Source organism: Bombyx mandarina, chromosome 05 (genome assembly GCF_030267445.1).
Source record: "Bombyx mandarina strain Sakado chromosome 05, ASM3026744v2".
Lineage (NCBI taxonomy): Eukaryota > Metazoa > Arthropoda > Insecta > Lepidoptera > Bombycidae > Bombyx > Bombyx mandarina.
Window position 1 is genome coordinate 7,761,272 of NC_143212.1, and position 24,475 is coordinate 7,785,746.

The 24,475-nt window shown below is 35.2% G+C and overlaps 1 protein-coding gene across 6 annotated transcripts in view; it reads left to right on the forward strand.

Annotated features, from left to right (window-relative positions):
- Nucleotides 1-24,368, forward strand: part of LOC114242084 (myosin-IIIb) — a 37,061-nt gene extending 12,693 nt beyond the window's left edge. The window contains exons 2-22 of one of the 6 annotated variants that reach the window (XR_016323075.1): nucleotides 8,319-8,506; nucleotides 10,686-10,841; nucleotides 10,912-11,193; nucleotides 11,368-11,670; nucleotides 11,954-12,235; nucleotides 12,335-12,523; nucleotides 12,613-12,815; nucleotides 12,932-13,112; nucleotides 13,189-13,339; nucleotides 13,445-13,652; nucleotides 13,736-14,031; nucleotides 14,103-14,389; nucleotides 14,793-15,067; nucleotides 15,245-15,410; nucleotides 15,958-16,174; nucleotides 17,822-17,962; nucleotides 18,320-18,489; nucleotides 19,215-19,393; nucleotides 20,868-20,960; nucleotides 22,292-22,504; nucleotides 23,026-23,144. Coding sequence is in view for 4 of the 6 variants with exons in the window: in XM_089727339.1 (XP_089583465.1) it covers nucleotides 8,342-8,506; nucleotides 10,686-10,841; nucleotides 10,912-11,193; nucleotides 11,368-11,670; nucleotides 11,954-12,235; nucleotides 12,335-12,523; nucleotides 12,613-12,815; nucleotides 12,932-13,112; nucleotides 13,189-13,339; nucleotides 13,445-13,652; nucleotides 13,736-14,031; nucleotides 14,103-14,389; nucleotides 14,793-15,067; nucleotides 15,245-15,410; nucleotides 15,958-16,174; nucleotides 17,822-17,962; nucleotides 18,320-18,489; nucleotides 19,215-19,393; nucleotides 20,868-20,960; nucleotides 22,292-22,402; nucleotides 23,026-23,377 (4,407 nt within the window). In the remaining 2 variants the exon portion in view is untranslated. Of the gene's footprint in view, nucleotides 1-8,318; nucleotides 8,507-10,685; nucleotides 10,842-10,911; nucleotides 11,194-11,367; nucleotides 11,671-11,953; nucleotides 12,236-12,334; nucleotides 12,524-12,612; nucleotides 12,816-12,931; nucleotides 13,113-13,188; nucleotides 13,340-13,444; nucleotides 13,653-13,735; nucleotides 14,032-14,102; nucleotides 14,390-14,792; nucleotides 15,068-15,244; nucleotides 15,411-15,957; nucleotides 16,175-17,821; nucleotides 17,963-18,319; nucleotides 18,490-19,214; nucleotides 19,394-20,867; nucleotides 20,961-22,291; nucleotides 22,505-23,025 lie in introns of all 6 variants that reach the window. The other 5 variants (XM_089727339.1, XM_089727340.1, XR_016323076.1 and 2 more) reach the window with 5 other exon arrangements.
- The last annotated feature ends 107 nt before the right edge of the window (nucleotides 24,369-24,475 follow it).

The following is a 24,475-nucleotide window of genomic DNA, read 5'->3' on the forward strand; positions in this document are numbered from 1 at the left end:
CTTCTAAAAAGAAGGAAGTCGGCCTTTACAAATAATATTATTTACATTTGCTTTCCTTCGCTACGTGTGTCATCATGGTGCAAACTTTGTAGGGCACTTTAAAATAATATTTTTCTCTACGCCCACATAACAAAGATGTGGCTTCTGTGTATGACGGTGTTCGCAATTTCAAAGTGTAGCTGTAGAAATTCACACGTGTGTGTGACTTTATTTTCTCACTTGATCAAAGTGGGTGAACGTGCACGCAACACAACTTAAGTATGTTGATATTGCAACACTTGCTAGCCAGACTGTTCGATCTACTGTTAAATATCATTGTTAATTGATTGTATGTATTTTCAGTGTTTTAGGGAAGTATATTATCCATATCATTCATTAGAATGCGGCTTAACTGAAAAAAAAAAAGTTTTTTTATTTTTTATTGCTTAGATGGGTAGACGAGCTCACAGCCCACCTGGCGTTAAGTGGTTACTGGAGCCCATATACATCTACAACGTAAATGCCGCCACCCACCTTGAGATATGAGTTCTAAAGTCTCAGTATAGTTAGTTACAACGGCTGCCCCACCCTTCAAACCGAAACGCATTACTACTTCACGGCGGAAATAGGTAGGGCGGGTGGTGGTACCTACCCGCGCGGACTCACAAGAGGTGACCTACCATCAGAAAAAAAATCGAGTAGTAAAAGTATCGAATATGAATGCATAACTGGACCAGATTACTGTCGCCATTGTAGACGTCGCTATTTTGTTTTTTTGAGTGTGCACGTAATATAGAGAACCGATAGTCAAAAATAGTCAAGAAAACTGGAACACTTTTGCAATTTTGATTTGAATATTTTGAGATAAATTCGATGCATTTCAAATAATAAAACTTAATTTATATAACATTTATTGACTGAATCGATGGAACACTAGTTGGTGACCCCTAATGCTGGAAAAAAGGTCATTAACATCAATAACTCATTGGTTAAATTTCTTTACCTGGTGACCTAGCACTGAACCACTGACTTTTGTAACACAGGTTTTCCTAGCATAAAAGTCAGGGAATATTGTTATTGTATACCTCATAAAAAAGCCATGTATATTATTATACTAGTGTTAAGAATTCTTGTACGTGTTTGTAATTTTATTATTATTATTTTTATTATTATTAATTCGATTCACCTCAGACCAACGTTCGTTTGACGACAGGCGTGCTCACTCTGTCTAGCTATCACTATATGTGTATAATAATATCATACTTATGTATGTGTAGGTATTTGATTCCCGTAGTACAGGGAAAACTAGATTGGAATCAAATGATCGTGTGTAATTTTCCTCCGATTATTTATTTGCTTGGTTATATAAATATATGTCATAAATAAATATTCAGAAATAGTTTATTTAAAAACAATCGGAGACAATTTAGTACTTATATATATTTAGTTACACATAAATTTAATTGAATTATCGTTTTTTTTTGTTGTTGTTAACTGGCATCATTCCTCTACTATAGTTATTCGTAAAAATGGAAGATAAAGTCTCATTTTCATTGATACAATCGAATTCTGACGCATAAAACTGATGTTTCATTTCAATTTATTATTCAAAAAAAAAGGACAGAAATGAAGTGAAGTGAAGTAAAACATTTGATGTCACCATAATAACATGATGAGTCATGACTTTCCTACAATGGTTCTACATTTTCTATTCTAATTGGCAGCCCATTAGCAATACTCGTCATCGTAGTAGTTCGAATTAGATTTGAAAGAAATTGACCCTTAATATTTAAGCGTGCAATACTGATTCTTGCTTGTTTATAAAGTGTTACTTTCGACTTTATTATTATTATCTTTACTATTATTATTATTTCGATTATGCAACCATCTGAAATGAGGTCCAACTAAATCTAATTCTATCACCAAAAATATACAGTTTTACATAACTAACTCCGCGATTTCCGAAAGACCGCATCACTCATACACTTCTTCAAAATTTGTAGGCAGGTGAATCACGTAATTTATTGCAGACAACACAAATAAACAAATTGAAGCCGTCATCAAACTATTAATTAGTTACTCTCATCTCGCTAGTAAATGCGTTAGGCATAAAAATGCGGCATAATATTTACATGAAGGCTTATAAATCGTGAATAACTGTTGTTTATTTCGCGGCTCTTGTGGTTCATGTAGCTATTAATAGCTAGTATTTTTTGTTTGTTTTGGAGCCACAGACTTTTGGTTTTTTTCTTAAACAACTCAATATTCGTAACAAATCTAAAAACCAATAAGTTATTTTGATTCACTAATGAAATAACCTAAGTAGTAACAAGAAGAACACTATCGAATATAATTCTGACATGTGGATTACATTCAAAACATTAACCATTGTGAAGACTATTATATTTTTATGATTGTTTCAAATCAGTTTACAACGCTGGCATAATGAAAATCCTAATAATTTTTTTTTTTGAATATTGCCGTAGGAACAATTCTTTTAGAGACTAAATAGTAACTATTAATCAATTTATTTCACGTTTAATAATTTACTAGATGATTTTTTTTTTATAACGCCATCTTGTTGTGTCTTTAAAGCAGTTAGTTGCCCTCAATTAAGAAAAATAGTATTATTATTCGTAAATTCGGAAGAGTTGATTATTGAAAACACGAATAGAACAACATTTTCTGAAAATAAATCGTAGCTAGATCGATTTATCGCCCCCGAAATCCCCTGTATACTAAATTTTATGAAAATCGTTGGAGCCGTTTCCGAGATTCAGATTATATATATACAAGAATTGGTCGTTTAAAAGTATAAAATAAGATTGTTTCAAATATTATGCACTTTAACCGAAGAGATTATTTGCCCTTGATCCAAACTAGAAAGTGCGTGACTGCTTTCTTCTCACCATGGATTGTCGATACGGTTACAATTTCTTCGATTTCACATTTATCTCATTCATTAGATTCACGTCGGTTTGAATACGACAAAAATCACGACCTAAAATCGTTTTTACAATCTCGTGTTTTGAAAACTCTATTACTTTTATCTAAACTAAAGAAACTAAAAATAAACGACTCTTCTTTGCACGATGTAGACTAATTTATAAAGTTTTTATGAAGGATTGACTATAATAGTCTTACCATTCTGTTCAAAATCACCGCTTTACAACAGAAAGCACAATTATGTTTATTATTAGCTAATCAGTCGCATGTATACATACATATATAAATATTAGATATATGATATTTAACTTCATATTACGGTAACACATTAACAAACGAGGAAGTATATTGTGTGGCGCGACAGCTTGTTATTTCCTCCGAGGGCAAACGGTGTCAATTTACGACATTGCACAAAACGAACACTAAAATTTTAACATAACTACCTATTCAAAACGTATCTATTGATGCATTCTTTATGAAAATTAAACTGTCTGATTTTATATCGAAATAGTAAATGATTAACATGTCTTTCTTTGTACGTAAATGACGTTTTCATACTTTGTATTTTGTACTGCTTGTATTATTTAAATAATCCACGAAAACCAGTTTTACGAGCGAAAGGGTCTGGTTAGTCACGAAAGACTTGTATTTATTTCGCACAAGTCAGCACTTAAGAGGCTTGAATTCCTACAATCGTGCACCCAATGCCATGCGCACGCCCGGCGACCCTGACTTCATATTATATTATACTCTCTAATCCCGTGAAAGGATTGCATTATGTATCACTAATAAGGTTTCGTTTCACTACAGAACTACACTACTAAATTCTAAATCCATTGTCTGACATTTTGTAAACACCCATCAAGGTTTTCGTACCGTGGTATGCGATTACATTTATACCATTGTTTATGGTCGTTACAGCTTGTACAAAAAGTTGATGACACCCGCTCTGTTTGGTAAAATATTAGTGGTTTTTCTTTACGCTTTCACCACTTTACGTGTATAAAATTGATTACTTACACCGTACAATAAATCACTTCTCGCGGAATGGGTTTCATGCTCGCTTAATGATGGCATTATTTCAAATTGGCTATTACGCAGTTACCTTATCCAACTGGACAAAACTTATATTCATGCTTCTCCTAACGTAAACACGAATACATTTTAATGCCTTGCTATTATAACGTTGCGCGTGAGTAAAATAGTAAAATTTTACCGATAATGCTATCGTACTTTAACCTAAATATATTTTTTATGTTTCAAACAGTGAACGGTAAAAGTCTAAAATTGTTGTTTGTAGTCGAAGTATATAGAAAGTATCAGAATAAAGCAGGAAGTTTCGACAATTATTATTAAAATACAATATAAACAGCAAAACATGGGATCATTCATTTTGTTGTTTATAATACTTACGCGTGTGAAACACATTGCCCGCTGCAACTCGATAGAGATGTTTCGAATACATTCGCTGAATTATTTCACGTTAATTGCTCTTCGTGTGTACCTAAAATGCGATAATTGGAAGTCGTGAGCTTATCTCGCTACACGGGAAGGAACTTAACAACTATAGCAATTAAGGACTAAGCTACAAGGCATTAAACCAACTGATATTAACTGGCTTTTATTCAACACAGCTCATTTTACAACTAGAATATTGATGAGTATATCTCATAGTTAAAACATTAACGACTTAATCTCGTGTTCATTTTAATTCTATTATCTCCGACGTTTGGGATACCTTGTAATAACGAAATTATTAATTATTAGTAAGCACTAAATTAAAAGATATAACGACTTTATTTTTAATTTCCTTCAATTTAGAAATATTCGAAAAGTTTCGTACTTTCTACATATCAATACACCGGCTGTTCGAAAAATTAAATTAAAAATTCATTAAAAATCTAATTGATGATAAAATATTAATTCTTGTCTACAAAGTCAATACGGTCGTTATTCGTAACCAAACAAATAGTGAAAGTGTCGCACTTAGAACCGCGTCCGTCACAAAGCCATCCATTATTTAGCGTGAAAACATTTTAATACTAGTATTAACGTTGCACCAGACTAATTACCGGTGCCACTTATGATGATGGATTATAATATATGAGTTCAATGTTCTATCTGGCTTCGATTTACTAAAATATCATTAGCTAATGAGATCGTTCTGCGGTAGCACGCATGAGTTGCGAACAAGTATTTACTTTTTTGCTGAAAATGTTTTTATTCGACCACTTTTTGAAACATTCGTTGGTGATGGGTTTTTTTAAATAAATTTCTATCCTATAACCTGCTAACTAGTAAATTAAACTTTCCTGTATCACCGAAAGCTTTGTTTTTGTTTATTACGATTAAAAACATAAATAAAATAGTTATACATTTTTCTCCTGTTCAATTAGTAATGTTCTAATTTTAAGAGAGCTAAGATGTATAAAATAGTACGATAATGCATGATGGAAGCCTCTTCCAAAATCGAATCGGCAATTTGAAACCAAAAACAGCATATATTTGGTACGCTAATCACACATCGGTCTCTGTTTTAATGGAAATACAATAACATACATAAACTATGATATGAAATACCAGAGTACGGTGATAATTGCGTCGAAGATTGGATTCGATTATCAGCGAGAGAGTCATGAGTAGCTCTAGATAGAAGAAGGCTCTCATAACGTAAAATTTGCTAAAACGGTTATTATTATGTACTTATCACTACATAGTATAAAACAAAGTCGCTATCTCTGTCCCTATATCCCTATGTATGCTTAAATCTTTAAAACTACGGAACGGATTTTGATGCGTTTTTTTTTGATAGATAGAGTGATTGAAGAGGAAGATTTATATGTATAATAACATCCATTAAATAGTGGAGAAATCAATAATAAATTACAGTTTCCGAAGCGAAGCGAGGGCGGGTCGCTAGTTTGCTATAAATAAAATTTAACCTTTTTGAACAATAAAATTCGAATGATTTGCAAAAATACACAACCCAAATACATAAAGAGCATGTAACACTTCCAATTTTATTACATCATCTGCCATTATAATCTAAGCCAAAGTTATAGCGTTTGTATATGCAGATTATTATAGATATTTTATAAAAAGGTTAGTGTTAACAGTCTTAGTCGGTCATCGGTTTACCTACTTTTCAAATTCAATTAAATACGGTTCATTTGAAACCTGTTTGTTTACACTTTGAGTCTTCTGCAAATTCTAAATCTATATGGGTGACGCATTTACGTGGTAGATGTCTATGGGCTCCAGTAACCACTTAATAACAGGTGGGCTGTGAGCTCGCCCACCCATCTGAGCTATAAAAAAAATAATCCTAAATGTCTTTACGATCACGTTACGTTCGGACACGTTACGGTAAATTAATCACCTACACGGATAGTTAGTTCTGTTTTATACCTAACGGAAATCATAAAAATGATGACTTTGACAACTTTAGTTGTACCAAAAGCGCATCATAGAGTCAATAACTATTGACATATCGATCGGTAGCGGCAAACATTACATACATATTTCAAATAACAGTTACTGTTCAAATATTTTAACAGAATCACGGTGACTGGTTACGACATTTCCACTCTTCACGATACGGAATTCGAAACAGGAATGAAAGGTTTATCTTTAGCGGTATTTCTGCTTAATCTTTGTTTGACTCCTTGAATACCTTAAATTTTAGTTTTATTCATTTATTTTTATTCTGTTATTTTTTATATAAATATATATTTTTATTGATTTATTATTTATTGAACAAAAATAAAGCTCAAATTTGTTCGCAAAATTATAGTGTCATTAGTAGTGCACACATTGTCCGTATCTTTGTCCCGAGTTTCCAGAATGCAGATTATAGTCTTCGCTTCGTTTATAATCTTCTAATGCACCTGTTGACAGAGTGAGAAACTTGTCCGACAGACAATGAACTGAAATCTGCGTCAGGTTTTGGTATAGATAGATGTATTTTTATTAGTGCAGATTGGCAGACTAAGTGGCGTTAAACAGTTACCACAGCTCATTTACATCACATCATGAGCTCGCCAAATGGACACATTAGTTTTAAATCTCAGTTCCGTTGGAATTATGTTTAGTTATTCCTCTCGTCATTACGAAATTGTTGCCGAACGGAAATTTGTATAATAAACCTACATAATCTTATTTGCTAAAATATATAATACTAAAAAATAATTATCAACTTAATTATTTTAATTCGTTTGGATATAATAGTTATGTTGTGATACGCAATGAGTAAATTGTTAACAGCATCTATTCATATAACTGTGACTAATATTGAATAATCTTTGTTTTTCCTTTTTAGTGACTCCAGGTAGCACGCATTTTGAATAATTTCCTGTCAATTAAGCGATAAATGATAGCCATCATTAATTCTGCACCAAATTAACCATATTTCATTCGTTAGTTACGTAAATTTTAATATTTATAATTATGATTTATTTAAATACTTCGTTTCGTCATAGCTCGACATTAAGCAGACTGAATAAAATATAATACATTTCACTTTCTATTCCAATTCCTTGTCAACTAAAGGCATATTACACTATCAATCATTTTATTTGATGATTAATCAGATTGATATTATTAAATTAGTTGTAATTTCGTAACCAATTATTTTAGTGTAAGAGCACATCAATTAAATTAGTTGTAATTTCGTAACCAATTATTTTAGTGTAAGAGCACAAACAGCAGACATGGGCGCATTAGTTTATATATTATTACATGCTTAAGAATCTCGAAAGTTGTGTGCTTTAAAAATATCTCTCTAAATTTAGTTTTATTAACGCAATTTCTCTATCAGGTTTAGCGAAACGCTTTTTCGCTTGACGGCTTCTTATTTATCTACCGAATTAAAAGTGAAATAAAATTGAATTTTTAATTCTTAAAATAGTCCGTTTCTTATTAATGTAATTATTCGTCGGTGCATCAGTGCTCTGATATTATGTGCACACTCACATACTCTGAAATAGCATAATATAGCGCATCAAACAGGACTCGGCATCCTTCTTTTGCCGACCTACTGCTAGAAGCCTTGAAGGGCTATTCTGGCTTCACCGGATGTGCAAACGAGTTCATAGGGCTCAGCCTGAAAAAGTTTGCTTACATTGGCCGTAGCAGTAGTTATAATAACATTTTAGTACAAACTGGTTAACAACAGATACACTGAATTGAAATAACGCAGTTTAAATTTGAATAAATCTTCACAATCAAATTCTGGATCCTTCACTTTAACGATTGATAATCTCACTACGTGTTTGTTCTAATCGCTTATAAATATAGAATATTAAAATAGTTAAAGCCCAAAAAACGTATTATAATTTAGTAGAGAAAATCATTTGGTATTAGATTACTACTGATTTCTATTTCGTTAATTTCAGATGCGGTCAAATAAAACTTAGCCATGCGAAGCGACATGGCATATCGCGGGCTGTCCCAACATGTGGAACTGGACCGAGCTGCCGATCCTCGGGACAGATTCACGTTGCAGGAGCTCATCGGCGAAGGCACATATGGCGAAGTATACTGTGCCAGAGATAAAAAGTCTGGTAGACGTGTAGCAGTCAAGGTAAACTATAACAATAGGGGTTAAAGTATGAAATTGCCGTTTTATTGTAATATGTACTTCGAATTGACAAGAACTTTCATGGTTTGATATTTTTGAGTGAAACTTTTTTCAAATGGTACCTATGAGGTTCTTCTTTTAGAAATGTGCAACATTCGATTATCGACTTTCAGTTGTTTTTTTATTCAGCTTAGACAAGAGAGATGGATACTTCGAAAATTCGAGTGATTTTTGAATACGAGTTCGGACGCGGAACTAACGCTGCAGAAACAGCTCGCAATATCAATGTTGCGTTAGGAAAGTCTGGTAATGAACGCACCGTGCTATTTTGGTTTTAAACGATTTCGTGATGGAAATTTTGATTTGAAGAACGTACCAGGTGGAAGACCGCCCACACATGTGAACAACAATGAATTGAAAGAGATGGTTGAAGCCGATCCGGGCCAAACGACCAAGGAATTAGCGGCATGGTTTCATTACCTTACCAATAATACTGACTCAATTGCATCAAATCAATATTTTTTTTTATGAAAAATGGATGGATAATAATTTGACTGATCTGCAGAAAGAAACGCGTGTTGAAACTTGTGTTGCCTTGTTGAATTGATACAGAAATGAAGGAATATTAGATCTAATTGTGACATGTGGATTTTTTACGATAACAGCAAGCGAAAAATGCAATGGCTGACCCCAGGTCAAACGCCGCAACAGTGTCCTAAAGCAAAGCTTACCAAATAAAATGGTAATGGTAACTATTTGGTAGTCTCAACATGGTGTTATTCACTATAGATTTCCCCGATCTGGCCAAGCAATAAAGGCAGATGTTTACTGTGCCGAACTTCGAACAATGATAGCAACTTGTAAGGAAACAGCCCTGACCCATGAATCGATCTTCACTATTATTGCTCAATGATAGCGCGAGACTCATACAGCACGAGAAACCGTTTTAACTCTACAGGAACTGCAATTAGAAACCATTCCTCACCCTCCGTATTCGCCAGACCTTGCTCCAACGGACTACCATTTTTTTCGTGATTTGGACAATTTTCTACGTGATAAAAAGTTTTCTTCCCAGGAGGAAGTACAAAATGCTTTCACACAGTTTGTAGAATCTAGATCACCAGAGTTCTATTGCAAAGGTATAAATGACCTTCCTATTAGATGGCAGCAATGTATAGATAATAGTGGTAGATATTTTGATTAAATAAATATTTTAAATGAAAAAAAAAACCGTATTTCAATTTTTCAGTACAAATCGGCAATTTCATACTTTAACCCCTAATATAAATTATGAATTGATATATTACATATGACCGTCCATTTTTTTTTTATCAATTATTTATATTATTTAAAAATTTATTTCTTTGCGCGACTTTATATTCCAGAATCATTCGTGCAACATGAAATTTTTATGACTTAGTTTATTTTTTGCATAGAAAATCTACGGAAATACCGAACACAAACACGCAAGAAACAAACAGTGCGAAATTCGTATTGATTAAGTTACAAATCGCGTGACTCCCCCACAGATCCGTGTATTAGTCACAAGAAAGTTGTCGACCTTATCTGGCACAATCGATCACGTCAGCATTATTATACTCCCATAGCTTTTACAGCGAACGACTGCTACAAGCCAAGTATGCCAATTGCTATTTTCGTTGCGAACGTGACCTTTAAATAAACAATTTGTAGGGGGACCCCAAACATTTATAAACAACACTGAAATAATCCGAGAGGAAAACTACATTGTTCGTAAAATAAATAGGAGTAACTACATTAAAAATTCTGCAGGCAAATATCTCTATAAAATACTACGGCCTAAGTTTCTTAGACGATCTAGTTACGTTTAAATTATGTTTATTGTAATTTAAATTTTAAGTAGCTTTTATAAAACGTCTATTTATAACTTAATTAATGCACCCGCAACCTAAGCAGGCATGACTATTTTACAGTTTACACGGTGAACAATGAATTGGTCAGCACATATTTTATGGTGGTATTGTTAACACACTATTCATAATTGATTGTATAGATGTTATCTCAAAAAACATTGATGTCAAGGCCATAAAACAATGCAGACTTTTTGCGCCTCACCATTTGCACGATTATTCGGAGTTGCATATTATTTTGAATATGAATTTTATTGTGGCTTTAATACTAATTTTGGCTTTGCTAAATGTAGATCTTGGAAAACATAGCTGAAAATATTGAAGAAATCGAAGAAGAGTTTCTAGTTTTTAGAGACTTGTCTAGTCATCCGAATATACCGGAGTTTTTTGGTTTGTTCTTGAAACGCGGCGCCAGCTCAGACGACGACCAAATATGGTTTGTGATGGAGGTCAGTCTATTTTACTTTTGAATGACTTCATTATTTCTTTGGGCGACTACTTAAATAGACTTTGTTACAGCTGTGCACCGGTGGTTCGGTAACTGATTTATGTGCTGGAATGCGAGCCCGCGGTACAAATATTACTGAACCACAACTTGCATATGTGTTGCGGGGAACAGTTCGAGCACTGACTCACCTCCACGCTCACCGATGTATGCATCGTGATGTCAAAGGTCATAACATTCTTTTGACGGAAGATGCCGAGGTCAAACTCGTCGACTTTGGAGTTTCCTCACATTTGGCTGCTACAGCTGCGCGAAGAAATACTTCAGTCGGTACCCCATATTGGATGGCACCTGAGGTCGGTTAGAACTTTCTCTATGAGCGGTCTCTTACAAATCTTTAACTAACTCTTAGTCACATTTTTTCAATGTTATGCAATAAATAATTTCGGCACAAACAAATTCAATACTTTTTGAAAGTTAAATTGTTCTCATTTTCATAATAATAAGGTTGAAGGTCACTTTGTTTTCAGGTTATCGCATGTGAACAACAATTAGATGAGTCATACGACTGTAGATGTGATGTATGGTCAGTGGGTATAACCGCTATAGAACTGGCAGAGGGCGAACCTCCTCTATCGGGATTACATCCGATGCGAGCATTATTTCAAATACCAAGAAATCCGCCACCCAGCCTGTCTCATCCAGAAATATTTTCGCCGCAACTTTCCGATTTTGTAGCAGACTGCTTAATAAAAGATATGAATCAAAGACCATTCGCGAGAGAGCTCCTGGAACATCCTCTGCTTCTTGCAGTTAGTAGCTTTGAAGACAAGGTATGTTTTATAGAGAGCAGACCATTTTTCTTCACAAATCGCATTAATGGCCCAGTGCCATAACAGGAATCACGACAATGACCACTGCTGTTCACCTATGACATAAAGTTAAAGGTTGAACTTTATTAAAACAAGCTAATTGTTATCCTTGGAATCGAAGCTAACATAGTTGCATGATTACGAGCAGACTGATTATCTCACTTATTAAGTCACGAATGCAATCTAAAACCCAGCTTTAACGAAAAAGGGGGGAAAGTAAAGTTAATTATTTGTAAATTTACAGATCCGGAAAGAGTTACAAGCTGAAATAAAACGACAGAGAGCAGAAGGACGAAGTTGTCGCGCTCCTGACGCAACTACAAAAAGGGGAAAATTGAAATCACACAGAAAAGCAAAACCTGAAAAAATGTATACTGACGACTTGGCAACGCTTGAAGTTTTAAGTGAAGATTCAATTGTTGAACAACTACAGAATAGATACAATCAAAATCAAATTTATACATATATTGGAGATATATTAGTGGCTGTTAATCCATTCACTGATATCGGCATTTATAACAGTAAGGTAGGATGTATTTGATTTTCACCGCAACACTATACATTTATTTAAAAGAGCTTAAAATTTATTTGCTGTAAATAGGATTACAAATTATACAATTTATAGACTCAACAGGTTTACCAAGGACGGTGTAGGTCGGATAATCCGCCTCACATCTTTGCCGTAGCTGATGCAGCCCATCAAGCACTAATGCATCAAAAACAAAACCAGGCCATAGTGATATCTGGCGAGAGTGGGGCTGGGAAGACTGAATCAGCAAATCTTTTATTAAAACATCTTGTCTTCCTGTCTAAGGTATATAAATACCCTATGTGAACACCAATTATGAACCTAATATTAAAAAACTTCTTAATTCACCCAAAATTATTGAAATTGCATTCTAGACTCAGAATCGTAATTTAGAAGAAAAAATTCTCCAAGTAAACCCAATAATGGAGGCATTCGGCAACGCTCGCACTGGAATAAACGCGAATAGTTCACGTTTCGGAAAATATCTAGATATGTCTATATTGGGAGTTGGAAGAATATCAGGAGCAAGGATATCAGTCTACCTTCTTGAGCAGTCTAGAGTTGTACACCAAGCTTTGTAAGTCACACATAGTTTTGAATACCATTGTAATTTGGTGTGGTTGTGAAATTATTCAACTTTGTTAATAAATGATGTGGTCAAACGGTAATTTGTGGTTATCATTTTTGTTTTAGAGGTGAAAGCAATTTCCACGTGTTCTACTATCTGTATGATGGCTTAGAGAGCGAGGGCCGTTGGAGAAAGTTTTATCTAGATGAACAACTAAAATCTAGACATCGATATCTGCAGCCCTTATCTGTGGTTCATAGAGAGCACAATGTTCATCGTTGGCGACAGCTCAATCAAGCCTTCAAAGTATGAAAATTTACGTAATCACGTTGGATTCATTAAAGTTATATCATATTTTAATAATATCTCTTCTATTATTTAGGTAGTTGGATTTCAAGATGATGAAGTACAAATATTATATAAGATGCTCGCGGCAATATTACATCTTGGCGACATAGAGTTTGGTGAAACAGCTGGCGAAGATAATACTGATAACAGAGCAACTGTAATAGACACTGCACCACTGCACAGAGGTTAGCTCATATACATTATATATTTAATTTGACTTATAGATTTTTAAAGGAATAATTGTGATGCGAAATTAGATAGGACCTAGTAAAAATGGAATATTTTTTCAGCTTCTTGCCTATTGGGAGTTGAAACAGCAGATCTGCGTGAATGTTTAACAAGTAGCACAGTGGTCGCCCGAGGCGAAACTATAGCCCGTCACAGTTCACCCACTGAAGCTGCCGTTGCCCGAGATGCTACAGCTCGTGGTCTATATGCAAGAGCATTTGATAGAATCGTCGAAAGAATTAACGCACTCCTCTCTCAAAATAGACACCGGTGAGTCGATTAACACATTGCTATTGTGAGTTTTAAAGAAAAAAAAAAAACAAATTGAGTGCAAACTTTTTTTCTATTAATAGTCACGATCAACTCTCCATCGGCATTCTTGACATATTTGGGTTCGAAAACTTCAACAAAAATTCATTCGAGCAGCTCTGCATTAACATCGCCAACGAACAGATCCAGTATTACTTCAATCAACACATATTTACATGGGAGCAACAAGAATACATGGCTGAAGGTGTTCCAGTTGATCTCGTCGAATTTTCCGATAACAGACCTGTACTGGACATGTTACTGTCAAGGCCAATGGGCTTGTTAGCTCTGCTGGATGAAGAAAGTCGTTTCCCAAGAGCCACCGACAGAAGTCTTATTGGTAAGCATTGTGTACTTCCGAAAAATTGAAGGCGTTTAAGATTATTACAATCAGAATGATTTTTTTTGCAGAAAAGTTTCATAGTAATCTCAAAAGCAAATATTACGTTCGGCCAAAATCTGATGCAATTTGTTTTGCAATCCATCATTTTGCTGGTCGAGTCGTCTATCAGGCAGATGGGTTCTTGGAGAAGAATCGTAACTTTTTGCCACCTGAAGTCGTTCAGCTGATGCGACAGAGTCAATTCGATATCATACGGTTCTTATTTCAATGTCCAATCACGAAGACAGGGAATCTATATTCACCGCTACAAGGAGATATGGATACAAGCTTGGAAAGTCCTTCTGGGGACACTCGAGTAAGTACACAATTGTGAGTGATATTCGTTCTGAACATATCATCATGACAGTCGCTCTAAAAAATCTATTCATTCCTTATTCTTTGCTTTTTTTTAATTAAACCTATTTAGTCTAATGATGTTAAAATATTTCACTATTCTGACTCGTCTATATTAGCGAAAATTATCATTTACTTGTATTAAACAATATTTATAAAACAATAAGTCAAGTAAGTATTAAATTTAGCTACAGACACAATTTTTTTTTACAGCATCCTAGCTATTGTATATGTCAATAAGCGACGCTGGTAACTAGCTGCTATTTAGGTTGCTTAATAGCAGCTTATATGAGCTCATCTAGGATCATTGCTAATAGAAATCCAATAAGTATTAGACGCATTTTACGTCATATTTAACTTTTTAGGATCGATTCAACAGTCGAGGACTTGCATCGCAATCACGAGCCCAGCAAACAGTCTCAACATACTTCCGATACTCATTGATGGAGCTTCTACAGAAGATGGTGAGCGGCACTCCTCAGTTCGTGAGATGTCTAAAGCCGAACGACTCCAGATCTCCAAAGCACTTCGATCCGCCCAAAATACTAAAACAGCTTCGATACACTGGAGTATTAGAGACTATCAGGATAAGACAAAATGGATTTTCCCATCGATTGAGTTTTGAAGAATTTTTGAAGCGGTATGTTCATGTTACCTCAGCTAAAAGGACTGTGTAGTTACTTCTATAGAAATTATTGCTCGATATAATAGACATAAACATATACACGACTTCTACTTTTCAATATAATCATACGCTAATATTCTCGCAATATAGTTTTGTTAAAACTACACTAAATATATGAATGTTACCTTTCAGATATAGCTTTTTAGCTTTTAGTCACGACGAAGAAATAAAGCCCAGTCGTGATACGAGTCGTCTACTGCTGCTCAGATTGAAGATGGACGGCTGGGCCCTCGGCAAATCCAAAGTGTTCCTCAAGTACTACCACGTTGAAAGACTCGCCAGAATCTACGAGGAACAGGTACTAACTACTAGGTGCTTGAATTAGAAACTCAAGTTCCTCTAACAATTTCATTTTGAAATTCAGACACTATATTTGAGTTTTAACTAAGACTTACCGGCCGAAGGGTGCTATGTAATTCCGCGCGAGTAGCTACCACCATCTTACTTAATTCTGCCGTGAAGCAACCATGAGTTACGACTTGAAGGGCGGTAGAACCGTTGTTATACTAGACAATTGTAACTTAGACCGTATGTCTCAACGTGATAGGCAGTTTCCGGTTTATATGGCTTCGGCTAAGCACTTAACGTCAGAAGGGCCCTGTGCCCGACCATGATATAAAAATATCCTAATAACGTAGAGATATGAAATGAATTATACATGTTAATTTCACCTTAGAGAAATTGATTTTTTTTTGTTTGGGCTTTTTTTGAGCCCTACTTTGAGATGACTCATTCGGCACATATCTCCTCGTGGGGTTCTTAAAATAGATTAAGAGATCCTCTGGAGAATACGACAGTACTTCTGCTGATGTGAAATTTCAAACGTGATTATTGATTAATTTCAGATAAGGAAAGTGATCCTGGTGCAAGCGTGCGTCAGGGGGTGGCTGGCTCGCCGCTACGTGGAGCGGCTGAAGGTACAAATGGCTATCTCGGTGCTGACCCTCCAGCGACACGTGCGCGGTTGGCTCACCAGAAAGCGAATCCGCGACCGACAGCGTCAGCTAGCTAGGGAGTTCCACGATGAACAGATGTGCGACAGTCAGGGGATGCACAAATCTGGTTAGTTTGTTTTATTAGTAACTAGCAGCAAGCTCCGGCTCCGCTCGGGTCTTTAACAAAAATTCAACAAGATATTTGACGTTGTTTTATTTTTTAAATAAAAGGACACTTATTGCGGCATAACTATAATAGTTAGACATATACTGTCGCGACACTATTTGTAAATAATAATGTGTTCTACAAAGTTTTACATTATTTTATTATATTATCAATAGTTTTCGCAGGGCACGCGTTGTAAAGAACATTTTAGGTAATTTTTTTACACCTTGGGTTACTTTATGGGAGTTTCAGTAAGGATCCCTAATTTTTTTCAAAAAAGATTATAGCCTATGTCACTCGGCAATAGTTTAGCTTCCAAACACTGAAAGAATCTTTCAAATTGGTTCAGTAGTTTCGGAGCTTATTCAATACAAACAAACAAACAAACAAACAAATCTTTCCTCTTTATAATATTAGTATACACAAATATAAATAATTCTACAGGGTGTTCTTGAAGACCAATCATGATGGTGACAACATATCATTTGTAGCTTTATTCCACGCATCTAATACAGTATACGTTTTTGTAGGTTTTATCTTTTACACATGATGATTATTTGAAAAGAGAGTACTTTACATAATTTCAGACAGAAACAGGGATAAATTCTTTCATGCGGGCGTTGAGACTCTTACTGTCCTTTTATTTTATATTTTTTATTAAATAAATGGGTGAACGAGCTCACGATCAGCAAACGCTTAATAGAACCCTTGGACATCACGACGTGCATGTCACCATCCACTTTGAGACATGAGGTCGAAGTCCCAATTATATCTCATTACGTCTCAAGTATATAAATTATCGCACCCTAAAATCTAGATATCGTGACTGCTTCGCTGCAGATATAGGCAGATGATTATAGCTACCCGTGTGGCTTACATAAGTAAATTAGCCGATTACAGGTCGCTGTACTTTGGTTAATAATCAGAGAACACTGCGACTTATCCTGCAGTGAATCATTAAATTGCTTCTTATAACCACGAGAAAAAACGTGGTGAGCTATCTAAGACCAGACTACAAAGCCAATTACTTCACTAGTCGAAATGTTATTTGAAATCACATACGTATATTAAAATTGCATTTTTTTTTCTACCTACGCTGATATCCTTGAGAGGCTGTTTCAGCGGAACCGTAACTAGTAGGTGAGGTCACGGGGCTCAAACATGACGACGTTGTTAACACGGGCCCTAGCAAGAGCCGTGCTTCGCAGAATCTACCACCAGATCGGAAACGCGACCCACTGAGAAGATCCGGCGAGAAACTCAGTGGGCTGTGTCTGGGGGTTAATTTACTCGTCGAGCCCTTCGTCGCAAGTGACGGGTTCGACGAGAACGGTGACCGGGTTAAAATTGCAAGAAATATACATCGAATGCAGCTCGTAGCTGTGCGACTCTTCTGGATAAAATAATTCGTTTCCATATTCGTTCGAAATTCATTTCATAAAAATACTTTTGGTGTTTTTTTTAGTTTTAGTAAATCTCCACTATTACATACAATATTAATATTGTCCATTGATTAGGCTTTGCAAAATCATTAAATATGACATATTGTTGGTGTGTAAAATTATCTTTTAAATTAACTACAAAATTTATATAATTTCGTATTTTCAGGTGCTCCGCTTAAAAACAAAGCAATGATGAAAGCCAAGATACTAAGGAAAATGACATCACAAGACGGGGAAACAAACAAAGCGAATTCCGGAAACAAAGAGAACATCGACACCAATAGAGCAGCTGTCGTTATACAAAGTCGTATGTATTGATAAATTATGCCATAAATATTAATTTTGTAATTGAGTATTTCGTCCTGGCCAATTTTCGCAGTGACCGACACAGAACATATAAAACGACTCGAGCGCCATCTATCCTACCACGATAGGGTAAATTTAGAAAGCGTGGACAACATATTGAATTTTTATAAAAAAAAATACAGTGAGAAAGAATACGTTATGACGTTTGAATCTGACTTCACACCATTTTAAGGAGTTACGCATTACGACTTATCGTATGAAAAGAAAGCCGAGATCTAACACCAGCCAGTTTTGTTTACCAACTCTGACCTCTCAATCTAATAAATAAATAAAACTCAAATTGTAAATTAATTTTCAGATTTCCGTGGGTACACAGCCCGTCGCAAATGGGCGAAGGGACGCGCTCCCCCACCCCCCGCGCACCCGCCACCCGCTGTGCCCTCCACGCCCTCTTCGCCGCACCAACAACTCATGCAACAGTACTCAATTCAGGAACGAGCATCCCAACTACAGACTTTCGCAGAACAAGTCAGTCTTGCATTTTTCTTCCCATCTCTTACTAGATACAAAAAGAAAGATAAGTTCACGACCCACCTGATACTATCGGAGTTCGTCTTCAGATACTAAAATGAAGACGAAGACTTAATTTTCATTCATGATATCATGATCTGGTCTACAGTTTATAGCGTGTAAACAACAAAATTTTCTGCTTCAAGTCTTCGAGGGGTTAACGCCAAACGGTCTATAAAATCATCCGCCAACCCACACTAGTAACGTAAACATATACAAACATACGTGCGTAAAGTAAACATCTCCTAAAAACAATAAACCGTTACCTCCTTGGATTAAATGGTTCATTTCTTTACAATAAACAGAAGAGCTAACAGCTCATCTTGTAGCAGTAACGAAATAAATAAAAATCAACTACTTAAGTCTTACTTCAAATGAGGTTTGAAAAAAATCGTTTCGCTAAAAATTCCTTGAACTGGTAGCTTTTTTTTTCTACTTAACTAGTAGGTAAGCTCGCGGCTCAAACCTGACGACGTTGCTAACACGAACCCTAGCAAGAGCCGTGCTTCGCGGAATCTACCACCGGATGGGAAACGCGACCCACTGAGAAGATCCGGCGAGAAACTCAGTGGGCTATGTCTGTGGGTTAATTTACTCGTCGAACCCTTCGTCGAGCGACGGATTCGACGAGAACGATGACCGGAACTGGTCGCTTTATTGCACGTAACGTATTAAATGAACAGGTCCACAACAAAAACCAAGAAGTCCACAAGAACCTACGTCACAACAAGCCCGGCATCCGGCTACAGTCAGTCCAGCGTCCGCCCGAAGAGTACCGAGCGCCTCCCGGCTTCACACTCGTCCCATCCATCGTACGAGGACAACCGTCACAAATCGAACAAGACGCCAGCAGACTCTCTAGGTATGTATATGTATACGTATAATCTTTTTAACTCTTTGATTGCCATGTAGCTCATGGATACCCTACGTAGCGCATTGAAGTAATTATGTCGATTTCTGTCACTAAGACGCCGGAATATCTAGTAGACTCTAGGAAAGGACTCTGAAGGTACTGAGAATGAATCTATTCCTAAGAGACCTAAAAGACTAAAATATACATTAAAAACAAAAGAAGGCAGAGTTAGGCAATCGAGGCGCTTAGTAACAGAAATTGACATAATTACTACAGTGCGCCACGTAGAGCACCAGTGACCTACGGGGCCGTCAAAGGGTTAAGTGCCTTTTTAAGTTATCCTATGTTATTCTTCAGAATTGAACAAATCCTTTACGTAACAATCGTATACGGAGAAGGTTAAACGATCACTAGTTTCAGGTATTTTTTCTTCAAATATGTAATTGTTATTTAACGGTCTGTTCACGTTAGGTTCAATAATCATAAAATTCTCACAAAACCGCAGATAAATCTATTTAAAGTGAATAGCCTAGACATTTAAATCAACGACTATGTGAACGTTGAGGGTGCGTGAGTTTGAATTACACTCAATAGAACAAATCTTTGACCAGTGCTTGGTAATCCAGATATATTTCGTCTGGTTCAAACTATCGTTATACATAGACCGTGCAAAAGAGCAAAGCGTCTCTTTGTTATTTTTTATGTTTGCCATCTCTTGGCAATTAAATTTAAAATCTGTGGTGAAATCATGATGAATTAAAAGCGTCTGGGGTTTTCACTAAAATGTCTTACTTAAATAATAAAAATGTTTCGGTATATCTTATTACTGGTGGTAGGACCTCTTGTGAGTCCGTGCGGGTGGGTACCACCACCCTGCCTATTTCTACCGTGAAGCAGTAATGCGTTTCGGTTTGAAGGGTGGGGCAGCCGTTGTAACTATACTTGAGACCTTAGAACTTATATCTCAAGGTAGGTGACGCATTTACGTTGTGGATGTCTATGGGCTCCAGTAACCACTTAACACCAGGTGGGCTGTGAGCTCGTCCCCCCGTCTAAGCAATAAAAAAATATATATCTTTTTGGAGTTTTGACTCTGGTATCGAATTTTGGGAAACGAAATCACATATTTAGTATTCGTTATCCATGACATATGTAAATGTTGTACAAACAACCAGTTAGTGGAATAGAATAGCAATGAGGCAGTAGAAATATATCGAATAAAAGAAACATAAAATTTTTATTAAAATTTTCTATAAAACACAATATTTACATTATAAAATTAGATTTTAGTAGTAAAGAAATATTTTTAATGTCTATAAATGTGATATAAATTAGATTACAAAATGATTAAAAATTGAGATGAGTCAATAAAAACGAACACGTAATTCAGTTTACGGTACACACTTTCACTATTTTAAATTCACTCTATAAACTCAATATTACAATTCTTACACGCTTTCTCTGTGGCATTCGACTCTTGTAGTCCGTCACCAGAATTTTTGGAAAGTCCTGCGAAGCCGTGGGATGAGCCGCTAAAGAGCAAAATAGATTATGACCTAACATTAAGTCGGAACAGGTTTGTCTTTTAAATTTATTTACATATGGAAATTGAAAGAAAAACACGCCATTTTTGTTTTTTTTTTGAAATTTACTTGGTAAGTTAGTACCAATATCTCATCAATTTCATTTATTTCACGAAACGAGTGCACTTTTCACCTTTTTTGAAACAACTGTTAACGCTAATGACATTTAGTCTAGATTTTAATTAATTTGTCAACCTAGGTTTTGACCTTTATCGAAGACTAAAATCATTTTAATGTCCAAATATGTAGATGTGCTAATAAATAAATACAATGTATGCCAATGTAGGTACTTGCTATTTTACTAATATAACTATAATATAAATAGGTATATTATAGGTATATGCTTGATGACATTTATCACACGGTGAGAAAGTATCCATAAATAGTCGAAGGTAAAATTGCTAAGTACCATTTTCTCCTGTGTTTTTCAAATGATTCCCCTTTTTTATTTGTTTTCTTTTGTTGTGCGTTTGTTCACTATTGACGATTTTAGCACTATTGTTAAACAATGCAAGGAAGAGTTCCTTTTTCAAAATGTCAATAAGAAAAGCGAAAATTTACCATATAAATTGAATCTAAATCTTGAAAGTGATTATGGTGGAATTTCAATCATTTCGCCAAGATTTTTTTTCTATATAAGTAGTGTTTAGTAGTTACCGAGGTCGATAGACACCAACCATGAAGTCGAAGCGTAACTTGAGGTCTAAGCTTCGATTCACAATATATTGTAGACTGTAAGACTCATGTAATATCAAGTATCCTAATCTACAAAATAGAAGATATGTCACAATACGCTCTACCACCAGAACTTGATATAGGAATTTAGTAAGTAAGAATCGACGAATGGTGTAAAATACTCACATGTAGTGGCTTAAGGATTCCGTACTACGGAGTATCCAATGTACAGCTTAAAAGGTTGCTATTTAAGACAGGCGTAGGTCAGGCCATTTGGTCATGTAAACTACCAAGAACTCTTAGGTAGAACCTACATGACATACCGTTCCATCTATAATTCTAGAACTTAATGGAATGGCTATGAACTCAACAGTTTCAAATTATTTGTATTAAATGGGATGGTAGAATGCAGATCAATTGACAAAATCACCGTTTTTGCGTAACTACTGATCGTCATCTTGTCGTGAATGTTAGTAATATGTTCCAGTTTGAAGGGTTAAACAGCCTTCATAGAATATAATTGAGACTACAACCTCATGCCTCAAAATGAGTCGCCTTATTCTCTTTGTCATGTCTATGAGCTTTAGTACCCTCCTACACCAGGTTGACCGTGAGCTAATTCGCCATCTCTAATTTGATGTTCCATCAGGTATCAGCAAGTGAGCAACGGACACGAACCAGTCGTGGAAGAACGTCATCGCCAATCGAGTCAGAGCCGGCAGAATTTACCGTGCAGCCGTCAATGCAGCGGCCTCGTCAGGTACGAGAACTATGTCGCCAACTACTGGCCCTAATTATAATTAAGTACATTTACGTTTCTCTCGCATGTCTTACTCACTAACCGGATCAATAGAAACGATGGGTATGTAACTTATCATAAGCAATTTGTGTGACGTTCTTTGCTAGTGTTTTGCTAATACATACTATTATATAATAAAATTATGTATGGTAATCGCAATAAACAAATATCTGTAAAGTCAACAGTGGTCAGAATTTAGTAACATAATTAATTCGAATTCGTAATTTAAATATTCTTTCTGTGATTTATTTTCAATCTCACATTTGGTTGCATTAATTATGTTGATAAATTTTAAAATGATTAAATTAAATACATTTAGAAAACATTTTTTTTTTTTAATTCTTTTCATAGAACCAAGAGTTAAAATATATTGCTCTTACGCCTGCCATAAACATACAATAACATTTTCTAAAGCTGAATAAATTTTCATATATTAATTAGATTAAGATTGCACATGTAGATTTTCAATTTGGTAAATATGACGCTCTAACCATCAGATTTTTCAGATCAGCCAAAAGGCCATATTATTATCTGATCGTTTCGATTCAATTAGTGATTATTTATAGTTTATTTAATTTCAACAGCAACAAGATTAGCGAACTGGTCCGGAACTCTCGTAAGGCGGAGCCTCCGAAGCCCGTATACAATATCACTCACGATCCGGAATCAACACTACGAAAGATCCTTCGCAACTCCCCGCAAATACTTGCAACGCCGATGTTCAGTTCTGATGACGATTACACCGAAGGCCCGTTTAGATTTAAGCAGCTACTGAGGCCCACACTGGGACCTACGGAGAGCTTGAGGAAGAGAAAGGTCAGGAATTCACCAGGACAGAGCCCCTGGATGTCTGACAGTTCGCAAGAGAGTGTCAATCCTAAGCAGGCCTTCAATAAACGCCGTCCCCAAATTTGTATGGGCGTCTATTATAATTAAGCAATTGTGGCGCATTGCAGTATTCTTAGTGAAATAATAAGTTGTCACGTGTGGTGTGTACTGTCGTGTACAATATCATTACTTTTATAGGTGTTTCAAATACATGTTTTTAAGATTAAATTTAGTACGACAAAAAAATCAGCACTTTCCTTAAAAAAAATACTTGGAATGAGTTTTAAAAACTCGTTTTGTGCTGATTAAAAAAAATCACTTAATTAGATTCAGTCTTTTATATTTTGCATTTAGTTACGTGATATTTTTTTATTGCCCTTGTAGGCATTCGAACATACTGCCCACCTGGTTTTGAGTGGTTACCGCCGCCCATAGATTTCAGCAATTCCAGGGGAAGAGACAAACCGCTGCCTACTGATACTTTATATTATACTTTCTACTTATATATTATACTTTATACTAAATATTATACACTATTCAAAAACTAAGTTTTTTCTTCTTCTAAATTAGCAATTTATTTGTTTATTTAAATTTCCTCAACCAGACTGATATATTACTGAATAAGAAATTTGGAAAAAATAAAATCAATTGGTATCGTTGAAATTTATATTCCAAAATTTGTGTTGTTTTTGTATTAGACTATTTAATTTTTGCTGACTTTCATATCTTGAATCATCATACTAAATTCATCGGTTTAGCAATAATAAGATATTAAGAAATAAATGTACTTAATAAAATACATTAAAATCATGTATATTATAGTTATATAGTGACATAAGTTCTTAATACTATAACTAATAATGAAACACCTTGCTAATATTTTATAAACATTTTTGTCGTTAATTACAAATACCAAAGTTATGTTTAAAGAATATTTTTATGAAAATATGTTGATATTATACGCTTTATCATTGCGGGAATATCGAGAAGTAAATCATTGACGACTATTGTGATAACGTGCCAATGATTATGTTAATAAGAAAACGTTTTGCTCGCGTAGTTTGAAAAAGTATGTGAAAAAATAAAATTAATCCTTAAACTGTGTTTTATTATTTACTTTCCTTTTATCGATATTCGATTAATACATCAGAAACAATAGCAAAGAATGGACGCGCACGTGTTCGTCGGTCAGTCAAAAGTTGCAGT